A 13,854-nucleotide genomic window follows, 5' to 3' on the forward strand; every position below is an offset into this window, starting at 1 on the left:
TTATTTCCTGATTCCTTGTAACATTAAATCTACATCATAATCCTAGCAGAATTTCAAATGGGTGTAAGATTTCCTGGATAAATATTTGTGGTTAGAGAATGTTCTCAGAATAAGAGAGATAAGGTTTAAGTTGTTTTCACGGAAATAAGATAAATGCTGAGATAAAGTTAACGTGCTCGTGAGGGTCAGACGTGAAAGTTTTATGTGGAAGACCGTTGAACACTATCTTCGAAGCTTAACTTCAGCACAGGATTTTAGATTTATAGATAGAGAAGACCTATAATTTTCAGATTATGCTTTAGAGGAAATTGGTAATAGCGCTGTAAGATAAGGAAGCCGATGAGAAGAAAGGCAAAGAACCAACCTTTTATAACCAGCCTACATACAGCATGATTATTCACTATCGAAAATGTAGTGTGCATCAAAGTTACAGTTTGGCTATGAACTCTTTAATGCTTAGTGTGTATTGGAGCTGTCGTTAGGTTCACCTGTTCTGCTTGTCATGATCATTGTGTCAGCTCTATCAATTTTATTATTTACAGTTTCGAATTCTTGAAAACTGTTTGAAACTTTTTTTAACCACATGTTATTTCCTCCAGTAATATTGATCACAGCCGCTGCTCTGGTTCCTCGTGGTCCCAGAGCTCAACGTCTGTAATCTTATCGCATTAGAGGCCGGACATAGGAAGGGCATTAAATTTGAAAGATCGTCGTGGAGCGGCAGGCAGAACGAACGCGCCTGAAACCGGTCGGCCGTCCGTAAATAATGGATTAGAGGAGGGATGTGAAGCGGGGAGGGGTCTGTGGCGCACGCACCGGCTGCGCACGCGGGAACGCGGGGAAGTGGGGGGAGCGGACTGCGCCTCCCGTCAGCTGTTGCGTGCCCGGGACCGCAGCACTAACGCCAATGCATCGGCGTTGATAGCGCATGCCGCCCGTCTCGCGGACCGTGCCGAGTGTGAGTGACAGTGACATAGTGTTGTGTGACCGCTCGATCAGTGCCCATCGACAGTGTGTGATGTGTGTGTGAGCCATGCCAAGGATGTGCAGTGAGCGAGCAGCGAGGAGCTGACCACCGATGAGAAGTAATGTTACGCCACCGACCGAGGTGATTATCCCGACCTCGGGCCTAAAACACCATGCATGCGTGTGGGAACGTCGTTATGGGAGCACGAAACCAGTGATCGTTACGCGTTATATCAACATGAATCCTTAGTAATCTCCGGTAAGCCAAGAATATTTTTGGCGCTTTTTTGGCATCGTGGTAAAAAATTAAAGCAACGGCGTCCGTAACATAAAATCTCCACTTTTTGTCAAGTCTTAACAATGGATGTCTCCCTATGCCATGGGGTCTCATTGTATGCAAGCTGTTCGTTTTTTAGTAAACGTGGGTACGTAATAGTTATTTGGAAATACATATATTTTTACTCAAATGTAGTAAAAAAATCCCGGCGAGGTTTTAAAATTTTACTGCTTTAGAAACGAACAATCAAACTAGCTTCCGTTTACTTATCACGTTTCCTGAATCATGTCTGTTTTTTATTACTATAATTATTACTTCAATTTACGTTGAAAGCTAATATTTAAGTAACTGAAACTAATACCATATGAGTCACGCAATCAATTTGTATTTAACAGCCTGTTTTTACAATTACCCCGACTCTGGTTCGATGCATAATTCTAAACCACAAGTACATTAAATATATTACTAAATTATAAATTCTGAATCACGGGATTCTCCACTAAATTCTGCATTTGACACATTTACAGGGAAATAAATTTATTTACATACAAAACCAATTTAATATTACGTTGAATAATTCTTTAGTTGCTGTTCCTTCCTACCCTGAAGTCTTAGTTAAAGTAAGTAATCTCTTTATTATTCTGGTTAAAGTCTCTATTCTATCTTATCCTTCTCTTGCCCTTCTCTCTACCCTTCTTCGTGTATTTAATTGATTTACATCGAAGTTCTTATATTGATTGGAATATAATGTGACATTTTATTAATGTGCCATTTTTCAATGGCTAGGGAATTATTTAAACAAACGAGATATTTACTATTATGTTACATTTATCTTTTCCTTCATACTACAAAAAAATATATTTTTTTATTATTTAGACATAGTCCTTGCAGCTGCTGTCTGTTATGGTCATAAATAAAATAAATATATTTATATATGCTATTACGTTTGGTTATGCATTAGATATTAGAACGAGCCAATTGAGTTCCAACATGTGGTATGCTCATTATAAAACTCAGGTCTAGGAATAATAAAATAAATAGCAGGTGCTGCTGGCACCTTGCTTTAAGCCTAGCCTTCCGCTTCTATACGTTGAATAATGCATTCATTCTTTGTTTTACCTTTATCTAACTACAATATAATGTGAAGCCTAACGAGCATTGCGTTTGGAGCAAAACCTAGATCTATAAGGAAGTCGTCGTAACACCATCTTAAGAAACTTGCTCCTACACGCGTGCCTATGATTTCTGATGTTATTTGTCAAGATCGTGCGATTAATAGTACAAGCAAAGAACCATATTCGCTACTAGTGGAAAGAAATATACAATTCCTTTATAGGACACTAACTAGATGTTGAGATTTGTAATACATATCTAATTAATAGCATTCTTGAGCTTGTTATAAACCTCGTTAGATGTTTGAAATTATGTTCATTGGCTATGTCTTTATATCCATGTTAATACCAATTTGTGTCTTCAAATATATTGGTTGGAAATATGACTATTATCACCACGTGCCGAATGCGATTGTCTACAAGCAGATGTTAACATGAAGGTGACTCGGGATCGGCTGCACCTTTACACAGTTGTACTTTGAAATAAAGTGACAATGGGTTTTTTAAATACATACAATGTGGTTTTAAGTTACTTTCATTTCTGTTTTTTGCTATTAGAATATTCACGTGTATAACCTTAAAAGTTGACTTATTAAAGAAGGAAACCAAATAGTATCTAACGAAGTCAAATATTTATCGGCTACGCGTTTTTGTAGATCCGTATCTTAGCACGACATGTCACCTAATAGGCGGTCTTATTTGATAGCAAATTCGTGATATACCAAACGCAATTTGTTATCACTTCTCGCGTACGATGGGCGAAATGACATGACTCATTACATACACGTACCTATGATTTGCACTAAAATTTCACAAATAATGTACTCAAATTGTACTAAAATGTATGTACTAAAATTTCACAAATCAACACTGAACTGATAGTCCTTCCTAACTAATATTATAAATGCGAAAGTAAGTTGGTTTGTTACCTTTTCACGCGTTATCTGCTCAACCAATCTAAATTGAAATTTTGCATACATAGAAATAGAATGAAAAGAAGCTGTAAAGAAGCTTACGGTACCGTTTTCTTTCCGTAAAAATCATTGCTCCAGTGATCTGGTCTAGTAATTATAGTATACTGCTGCTATATGTCTGAAGTGCTCTTTATTATACTGTACCTGAGATTCCGTAAATAATTTATCTTCGTTGTCAAAAAGTTAAATAACATAATAAAAGTCTTAAAATTCACGGTGTGCGCCAGGACCAGGACCCTCGTTTGTCAATACTACATTTTTTGTGAATTTTACTAAGGGCTATATTAGGGTGTTTTTATCGGCTAAAGGTCTCTTCGCACCGAGAGCTTCAGTTTTTTGCCCATCTCCTGTTATTAACTCAATATTCTTTTCACGACCTTTTACGCTTTTAGTTTTTACGTTAAATTTTTTTGAACATTTGTCAGCTTGAATTGTAAGTTTCTTGTTTTATACTTGATGATACTTTCCTATTTCGGCTGTCAATTGTCATAATGCCAAAAAATGTGATCTGTGCTTTTTTAAAAAGCACAGATCACATTTTCATCTTTTCATCTCGACGACAACAGGAGTTATAAGTTCTGTGTGTCTGTTTGTCTCTCCTGTGTCTGTGCTTCATTTGAATTTTAAAGTATCATTAGGTTGTATCTATTTTTAAACAAAAACATTATTCTCCCAAAGGAAGACATTCGTGTCATGTAATTATAAAATCAAATCATTTGTTAGTTAGATAAGCATGCAGTTCATAGTTATGTAAAATATAATTTTACCGCAGCCTAGCCTAATGAAGTCGATGTAGTATAGACTCTGTCTTGCCGTTAACAGATATGGGAACGAACGAGCTCTCGATATTTAAATAAATGTAAATTTTATAACATTTACCGTTCCCGTACAAGGCTCCCATTTCAATTATTTTCTGTCAAGATTATTCAGGCTTTAAAATTTCATCTGTTTAAATACAAACCTATTTACTTGACTATGATTCGATGGATATTCCAATATAAATGATTTTCAAACTATTAATGTATGCAAACTTAAAAATCTTATCAATCCGGTTCAAATCTATTTTAAACTTCGCTTAGAAATGACATGAAAATGTCGACATTTGGTTCGGAAATTGAGCGTGCTAGACGGCGAGATTGCTTTTAAATCGCATTAAGTGCGATGCACCGATGCACCGCGAGACGTGGCGTGGTAATTAGAGCCTAATTTTAGGCCGGACTGGGGGAGCTAATGCAAATTGACGGTTGTGGACGCCGAATATTGTCTGATGGATCGCTTGCCCATTTAATAATTTAGTTGTCAGTATACCGTTGCGGTATGTTATCTATGGTCTAATTCGTAGCGATTCGGGGAAGTTTTAGGTATTGTTTTTTTAGGATAGTATTCGTGAAATAACTGACTTAATTAGTCAGTTTATTCTTAGTTCTATTATTTGTTACTCTAATATCAAATGTAAGTAATTTGATATAATCTTTGTTGTATTCCATTTTCATTTATTACAGCTATTTATAATACAAAAACCAATTTGAAGCCGAGTATCGATGTCTGCAAAATAAAACTGCACAAAACTGAATAAAACGTGAAAGTTTACAAAGAGATAGTTAGCCCGGAAAGTTCCCGGAAAGGTAAGTACTTCCAGTGGCTTCTATAAACTTCGCCTTTAGCCTGAGAAAGCCTATTCAAGTGGACTAACTCCGTATTGTTCTCATTTTGTTTTGTTTCTTTGTAATTTAAATTCATTGTACGAAAAATAAGTAAATTTAAAATTAAACGTCATAACTGTTTTTTTTTTGGGAAAAAGCTGGTGGAGCTTTCGGCTAAAAGCTGATGGATTTTAGTACAAAGTATAATAAGCATCGCCACTCTAAAGTGGCAAGCCTTCTGAGAACGCTTCAATTTCGTCTATAGTTTTAGCTTTAGTTAGGAAATTATGTTTTTGTAAATTAAGTTTTATAATTTAATCAAACTTATCCCTTACACCTTCTCTTACATTCCACTGGAGATTTGTTTTAATGACGTCATATAATTAATTAATAACAAAAACCTGAATGTAACCTGATTTACTTGATGTAATTTGTTTGTAATCTATTTTGTTATTACAAGTTAGTCTAAAAATTACTTAGTTGTAATCGAAATATAAACATAAGAATGTTAATTTATTAAGATAATTAAAAACATTATTTTTCTTACAATTTGCTCAGTTGGGACGACATTTAACAGATAGTCTGAAAAATAACTCGATTATTTTTATCAGTTGACTAATCGGTATCGATTAAATCGCAATTGCATCGTTTCCTGCGAACCAATTAGCTGAGGAAAGTGCAAACTTGCATTTCGTTTTTATTTTTATCGAGTAACTTGTTTTTATTTAATTTTTATGTCGGTGTATGAATGTTTGTTACATTGTAACAAAAGAAGGTCATGTTTAAAGATAATCGTTAGCTTTGCTTTGTTCGAAGGTACTAAAATAGAAGATATGGTCAACTTCTGACTAATTCTGACTTTAAATTCAAATTTGTATCGTTGTATGTGCATCAAATTTGTAATACGATTTCATAAGATAACACACACAATTACCACAGTGATATTAGCAATTTTAAGACAAAATCGACAGCATCGAATCGTAACAACGATTTTAAAAATCTGTACAAACTAACCAAGCAATCAAAACCGACCGCCTTTTGTTTCTGTTTATTATTATATTTTATCCGGTCTGCAAATCGAATAGCACGCCAATAGCATGGCTTGTTGCATTATCGCTTGTCTATGGCGAATCGAGCTCGTAAAGCTCTATGGAAATGTAATGTTTCTTATTATACGCTATGTAAACAAACGCCTACACTTGTTACATTGTTTTGTAGAATTATTTCTACGGCTTTGATTTTGTTTTGTTTTAATCTTATTGTAAAAGGGGTCAACTAAAGTTTCAAAGCGTCAAGTTATTGTTTAATTTCAATGTATAATAGAAATTACGTTTGTAAAATTAATTCTAACATTTTGACTTATATAATATTAGTTCTGAATTATTTATGTGTCAAAAGTTGAATATTTTAGTACACGTTCCAAAAAGTATCGAAAGAAAACATGAATCTTAATTTACGTTACTGATAAAATAAAATTCATATTTTTCTTTCGATTCCGCGGCAAGTCAAAAAAAATCCCGCCAAATTTCGTCCAATTCAATGCCTTAAACGGTATCCGCATCTGCCGCTGATATCGTGATCATGTCTCTTTATCGTAAAACAGGTTGTTCAACTCGCGGCCAAAATTCGGGCGTGGGCCATTCGCTATAAATACGTCCGCTTGTATGCGCTTGCGACGACATCCGAGCGACTCCTTGATAGCGGACGTGATTTAATTGATATATTTAACACGTTTTTATTATGACAAAAATATTGAATGATAATAATTTATTCACGAATATACCTGTATTTTTTTTTTCATTAAATTAATTTCATTTTAATTTAAGGGAAAAGATATTGTTTGTTTTTTTTCCATCTTACTCTATCTTCCGCCATCGTAATGACCTCGTTGAACGACATCGCTCTTGCCACCTTAATTTGGTCCATTCTTGACTTTCCTCTTCATTCTTTGATCCACAGATAGATCAAGAATAAATAAATGACCATGAAATCTTCATTTGTGGAAGAAAAACAGGGAAGTCTGTAAAGAGATTGCAAACATGTGAATAAAGTTGCATTTAATAGATGCGAACGTCATGACCTGTACTGGTTTAATTGAGACTGGTTTCACCGCATTCACAATTACCTATATTATTTGTTTTTAATATTTATCTTGTTTTCGAAGATCATCCAAACTCAAGGTTAAAAAATAACCAAAGTTTGACGCCATCAAAGTTAACGACCGTGCAAAATGTGAGTTAAAAAATGTACATAGCTGTTTGTCCGCTGAACTTGTGTTATTATTGTTCCAATTTTGATTATATTATAACATTATATAGCAGTTGTAATAAAAAGTACGAGGAGGCTACTTGTACTACACTCTATAGCTCTCCTACCACACCAAAAATTACTTCAATCTAATACAGATTTGACGTGAAAAACATATATTTCCAATTATAATATTAGTAAACATACCTATAGTAAATATTATTGTAAAAACAGTTTCAAATCAAGAAAACGTTTCCTTAATTAAATGAGAAAATTAAACTTGCTTGTCATACTAGTAAGCATTGTAATAAATTGTATTCCTGTCTTATATGCGCCACGTTTTCTGATCGAATGGTGCATAAGGTACGTTTCGTTTCAACACATCAAACACAACTCGTGGATATTATTCATGCGGAGCGAAAATGGGACACAAGTATGTCTGAATGAGAGCTTACTATCGTAGCAGCCATAATGGGAGTAATAATAATTGTATCAGTAAGTACTAGTGTATCTGGTGTAACGACACTTTCGTTGATTGCAATTTATATTATGGTTGTAGTCTCACGTATCTATTGAAGCTAATTTGACGACCTCGGTAAAGTGCTTGCCTCTGAACCGAGAGGTCCCGGGTTCGATCCCCGGTCGGGTCATGATGGAAAATAATCTTTTTCTTATTGGCCCGGGTCTTGGATGTTTATCTATATATGTTATAAAATATAGTATCGTTGAGTTGGTATCCCATAACACAAGTCTAGAACTTACTTTGGGGCTAGCTCAATCTGTGTGATTTGTCCTAATATATTTATTTATTTAATTTAATACCAGTAATAGATGTCGGCACATAGTGGTACTTGGCGGTTTTGATGTACATTGCAGGTATTTCCTTGATTTAATAAAAAGCTCACATACAAACTACGTCATTTAAGGTACATTGTGTAATTTGTTAATTTTTTCGTATCGGAATCTATATGAGTTGACTGTAGTGTGTGTAGTAGGAGCCATAACCCTTTGCTGACTAGGTACGCTCGATGCCTGTTTTCGCTTATAGGAATTTTTATGCGTGCATACGATTTCTTTAGAATTTTGATTTCTTGAGATCGATTGTAAACAAGAAAATAATATTTAGATTAAGAACTATCGGAAAATCATCAGTATAATTTAAATAAATAAACGAAAGCCGAATGGGACTTAAGGCTTATATTACAATTACAACAAATATTTACATTTTTCGCATTAAAAAGTACATCCTTCAAATAATCCTGTATAAATGGTACATACAGTTTTCAACGACATCGAAGCATTCAGAGCGTCTAAATTGATCCGAAATCTGTAATTGATCCAATCACAAAGCTCCGATCCCGTAACAGTTGTGTTGCCAACTGACCCCTCTGCGATGTACTATCGATTTTATTATTGTTATTGTTGTTAGGGTTTATCTCCCCTAGTTGTTCATGGCCTGGTTTTTTTCGCTACGAACTATACTTATGGTGTAATTGCTTTATTTTTTTTGCCCTGCAAAATAGGTGTGGACACGTTATTTTAAAAAAATAATGGTAATGGTAGTTTTGCCTTTTATTAATGTACTAGAGGCCCGCCCCGGCTTTGTTCAGCTAAAACCGTAATGAAAATAGCCTATGTAACTCATGAAGGTTTCGTCTGGCTCCGTGCCAAATTTTAACTAAATTGGTTCAGTAGTTTTAGTAGGTAGTAACAAAAAAAAAATAAAAATACAAACCTTTTCGTTTAATAATATTAGTATAGCTAAGAAATGAAATATCCAAACTAAAATATACAAGATTTGAAATAAACCACTTGATTTGTGACACTGGTAACAAAATAAAGACCATATGGACCGTTTTAAAGTCTATTTCACTCTCCAGCTCTCCCAATATCCACACAAAAATCATCTCATTCCAATGCTCGTTCTGACGTGATAGATGGAAACAAACACACATTCACATGCGTAATATTGTAGTATGAATAACTAATTTATCCCGTCTCAACAAAAATACAAGTTAATAACGTTTGACACACTGGACTCACGCTAAAGAACTGCCACATATTGGAGTAATTACCAGTTTACGAGCAAATAAATAAATTACCGAAGTCCAGCCCCGGCGATGGTTAACTGCCTTCGGATATGTTAATTAATGCAAAACTGCCTCTATCAAGTTATAAATCTTACTCAACGCTGTATATGACCTGCGAAAAACGGTAAACTACAGAAAAAAACACCTGTACGCGCAGTTTACATGCAACATATTTTTATCGTTTTATTTATCAATTGCAATTTTTTGCACAGCTCTTTTAGTGTTTGCTAATGCCTATCTCCGTATCTGTCTAAAATATTGTATTACTTGTAGCCCATCCTGGCATTCGCTCGGGTAAATATAAATCATACACCTAAATATGACAGACAAACATACAGACGCGGCAGAGTACTTTGTTTTATAATGTGTAAGGATTAGGATTCAAAGTCAACAAAAAACCTATCCAATTCTCATTTTATTCTGTAATACAATGTGTAATTTTTGCTGTTTATCTAGACATCTCCCTAAAGACGTTTCTATCAATCTAACAACAGCTATGTTAGCAATATTTCCTAGAAATAGCTAATGTTACCAGTAATTGGTAGAAATAACTCACATAAACAATAATTGGTAGAAATTATGAGAATCTCGAGATAACCATCGTTGCATTTCATATAAAACTTTGCCTTCGTGCAACGTGTAAATTATCGTGTTTAATGGACGAAATGATATCTTCTATGGGGGTAATTTGTGGTAGTCCATCGAACCCTGGCCCGCATGGGTATTGTCCGACGAACAATATGGACTTAACCACATAAGTACAAGTACTTGCTTGAACTTGTGGCCACTGCCACACTGATTCTTGTCGGGACCTTGTAAACTGCGGGCCCCTTTAGGAAATCAAATCTTGGTAATATATAATAACTTTTTTATATTTTCAACTTATACTTTGTTTTTTTTTTAATCTCCTTCCTATATGGGACATGTTTCTGTCTTCTGCTAAAAATAAGTGTTATATGTTTTTGATGAACATGAAAACCTGTAGTCCAGTGAACTTAACAAATATTTCGATTTTATTATAGCTAAATATAACATTTAATCTATAGTACAGCCACAAGCTGAGCGTCTGAAACGCGCTACCGGCAACGTTAGTTCTCACGCGATCGTCGTCATGGGATTATGAATAAGCGGCGACGCGTGCCAATGTATAATTATTTTCATTATTGCGATAAAAACTTCCAGAACTAATCTAATTGATTTTCAATGACATGGTGATGATCAATCAGCATTAAAACTTGATTTTGCAATTTTAGATGCAAAATAGGATCCAGACTATGAATTCGAAATTATACTGCCTGTTACGCTTTCACAGCTAATCCGCTGGAGTAATTTTGATAAAATTTGATAGTTGGTGACCCAAGGTCAAACATAAGCCTATGTTTGACCTTGATCGAGGGCGGACCCGCGGGTAACAGCTAGTTTACTGATTACAACAGTTAAATTTCTAAACGCCCCGAGTATCTCCCACGTTTCGCACGCCGAGTATTTGGTTGCCCTAATGCGGCACAAACAATAGGACACGTGTTTGCGACAAGTAATGTATGTACCTACGCGTTAATTAACTGCCGGACGTGCACTTCCTCTAATTCCACACCCAATCATCAAGTTTATAGAACGCCTAAAAAGAATATCGAATATTGTATCAGTGTTATAAATTTAATTAGTGTATGGAATCTTGTTTTCGTTTCTTCATGTGATCCGTTATATATTTATTTTAACACGATTTTACACATTTATAATGGTTGCTATATTTACCACCACGACTAGAGGTGTGGTGGAATACTTTATGAGAAAACCTGTAGATAATTCTTGACAAAGGATTAGGAATATAGTTTTTTATGGTTATAGTCGCTAGTAATAAATAATTTTACTTTAGATGATTACATTAATATTGTACAAAACGAATATGCATGTCAATGAAAATACAGGTAGTAAATAGTACTTTTTTATATATAGTTTAACGGTAAATTATAAATTATCAAGGAAGGAAACTCTGTTATCTAAACGCGGAATGGTCAGTAACTGTTAGATAAAAATAATAGTATCGTTCGCAAACGCACTAATACTGTAGATATCATATAACACAGCGTGAATCGAATATTTAAATTTAATTTAAATTTAAAGTTAATTTGTTCCTGGCAATACTAATATTTTTACTAATGTAAGGCTCCGCAGCTCAAAATAAATTCACTAAGTACAGTCAACAGCACAACGACCTACCCAAATACATTGCAAACTCGCCGCTATTACCACGTCATAGAGGTTCATGCAGGGTATCTTGATGTGCTGTTGACTGTATATTGGATGTAATAGGAGATGTATTACATGTAGTAGTAATGGATGTACCATTACTACTATAATAATGTGCGTTATTTGTATGAAAACTTATGCAGAATTCCAACAAACATCACCGCAGCCTTTTCTGAAATTAAATGAATCTAATAAAATTAGTCAGCATCTGCATATCACGGACTTCCCCGAGTAATGTAAATATTAGTATTTTTTAAGAAACCCTAACAATTATAATTTTGAAGATTACTTACTTCCCTCGAGGACTATTATCCGCAATTAGGCCTCTTGTCTGGACCCTTTCTGCGTGCGGAGTCTGAGCCGCTGATCATTCCAGCCAGCGCAGCTCCTTTATGAAGCAGAGCACCGCCGATACAGTACGGCAAGCTTCGCTCATGCTCCCTGTATTTCACAGGAACAAACAATTTTGAAGGTTTTCCACCATCCGTCACCATACCATCCTCATGCTTAGCTTCTTATGTGTGGTGGTTGTGCTTCTGGTACCGGCGCTTTAGTATTCAGTCTTGAGTTTAAAATGATTTGGGTATTTTTTTGTAGATACATTACAGTGTTGAGAAAAATATAGAGAGAGTTGATAGAAATAGAGGTGAAAAGAACTTGAAATTAGAATTTGTCAACGTATGATAAATTCAACGTACGGAACCCTGTACATGCCAATAGATCTCTGGTTTGTCCGGTTTTTCTAATTAACGGTAAATAAAGGCGGCGTTTACGACACGTTTCCGGTCACGCATCAAATTCGTTCGATTTACGATGATAAAATTGTTAACAATATCTTTCCTATCTGTTTTCGTTTGTATTTCTTTCTTACTTGAGATGGAGTTGTTTTTTTTGGTTCTTCAAGTTGTGTTTTGTTAACAGAAATGCAAGCAACTGCTTATATTATTTTTAGTATTAGATTGATATAATTAGTATCTATGTCAATAAGATGTTTGTAGTTTATCTCGTTACCACCACATACCAGAGAGTGAGTAGCAAAAAATGCAGCGTGTAGTTGCATAAATTGCATTAGAACGAAGGTCGCACGTACTAGACTTAGTACCTATGCAAGGTTGCTGCACAAATCAAAGGCTGTGGTGCCCTTTAAAAGGCAAGACCTTTGCTTTTGATTACAGTACTTTGACAAATAAATCTATTCAATGTTATGTAGCTTCGGCAGTTTACATTTTATCAGATCTATCAAGAAATTTTCATTTTATAGGTACATCAGATTAAATTTAAATCATATGAAACTAAATATTGAAATCTGGTTACAATTACGCTCACTTTTTCCTTAGTCTTCCTACACCTAGGATTACTGCTTTGGTCTTCTTAGACCAAAAAAAGATTCAATGTTCCTGTCGTAAGACTTCCATGTCTAAACTATCTTCAGCCGATACTACTTCTACCCAGAAGGATCTAGAACTGTTATTTCACTCACTCTTCAATTATATTTTTTTGTATGTGTTATTAAACCGGTTTATCTAGTTTCAAGATATCCTTAAATGTCTGCAGACAATTCTAAACGATTGATTCAATTATTTTTTATTTATGTGAGCAGTAAATTTAATGCGATTAGTTTAACGTTATCCTATTATGATATATATTAGACTTTTACATTTTTTATAGACATCATAAACACAATTTATAGATGTCATAATTTTAAATACCATTGCAATTGCATTAGGAAGTCAGGTAGTTAGAGAAATAGTCTATTCACTAGATTCAGAATTTGTGTTTGAAACAGCAAAACGCCTGCATTTGTGAAATTGTCAGGCGGCTAATGTCAAAAGCGGATAATGACGTGTAATTTCCTTTCCTAATTCCATGAATAATGTACATTCGTTTTAAACACTAATTTGTTTTTCTTAGACTTTATTTTTATCCGGTAAACGCCAAAGGTCTGATGTGTTATAACGCTAAAGCTTTTCATTATCAAGCATTTAAGAACATTTTTGTCTGTGGAGCAGCCTCCATTTACATCATATCCTAGAGCTATATTTTCAAATATGATTTTTTTATTTAATTTAATAGCATAGAATCTGACAAACTGAAACAAAGTAGATATTTGCAAATGCACTTCACACGTAGATGCAGTAAACGCGGACCTTCACGAGCATCAGAATAGAAGGGCGTTATATACAAGGTCGAGATGCATTGCATAGATGCTAATTATATGTCATTCTTTATGCGTATTGTACAGTCATCCGCATGTAAAGTATCCGCGGACCTCTAATGCCGCGGAAATAGCGGTGA

The 13,854-nt window shown here is 34.7% G+C and overlaps 1 protein-coding gene across 3 annotated transcripts in view; it reads left to right on the plus strand.

The window, feature by feature from the left end:
* Positions 1–13,854, plus strand: part of jing — a 115,120-nt gene that overhangs the window by 79,041 nt on the left and 22,225 nt on the right. The window contains exon 1 of one of the 3 annotated variants that reach the window (XM_053743778.2): positions 855–1,108. The exons of 1 other annotated variant lie outside the window; for it this stretch is intronic. In XM_053743778.2, the coding sequence (XP_053599753.1) occupies positions 1,089–1,108 (20 nt within the window). In that variant the 5' untranslated portion in view covers positions 855–1,088. Of the gene's footprint in view, positions 1–854; positions 1,226–13,854 lie in introns of those variants that run through there. One more of the 3 variants, XM_053743779.1, reaches the window with a different exon arrangement.

Source organism: Plodia interpunctella, chromosome 4 (genome assembly GCF_027563975.2).
Source record: "Plodia interpunctella isolate USDA-ARS_2022_Savannah chromosome 4, ilPloInte3.2, whole genome shotgun sequence".
NCBI classification, from domain to species: domain Eukaryota; kingdom Metazoa; phylum Arthropoda; class Insecta; order Lepidoptera; family Pyralidae; genus Plodia; species Plodia interpunctella.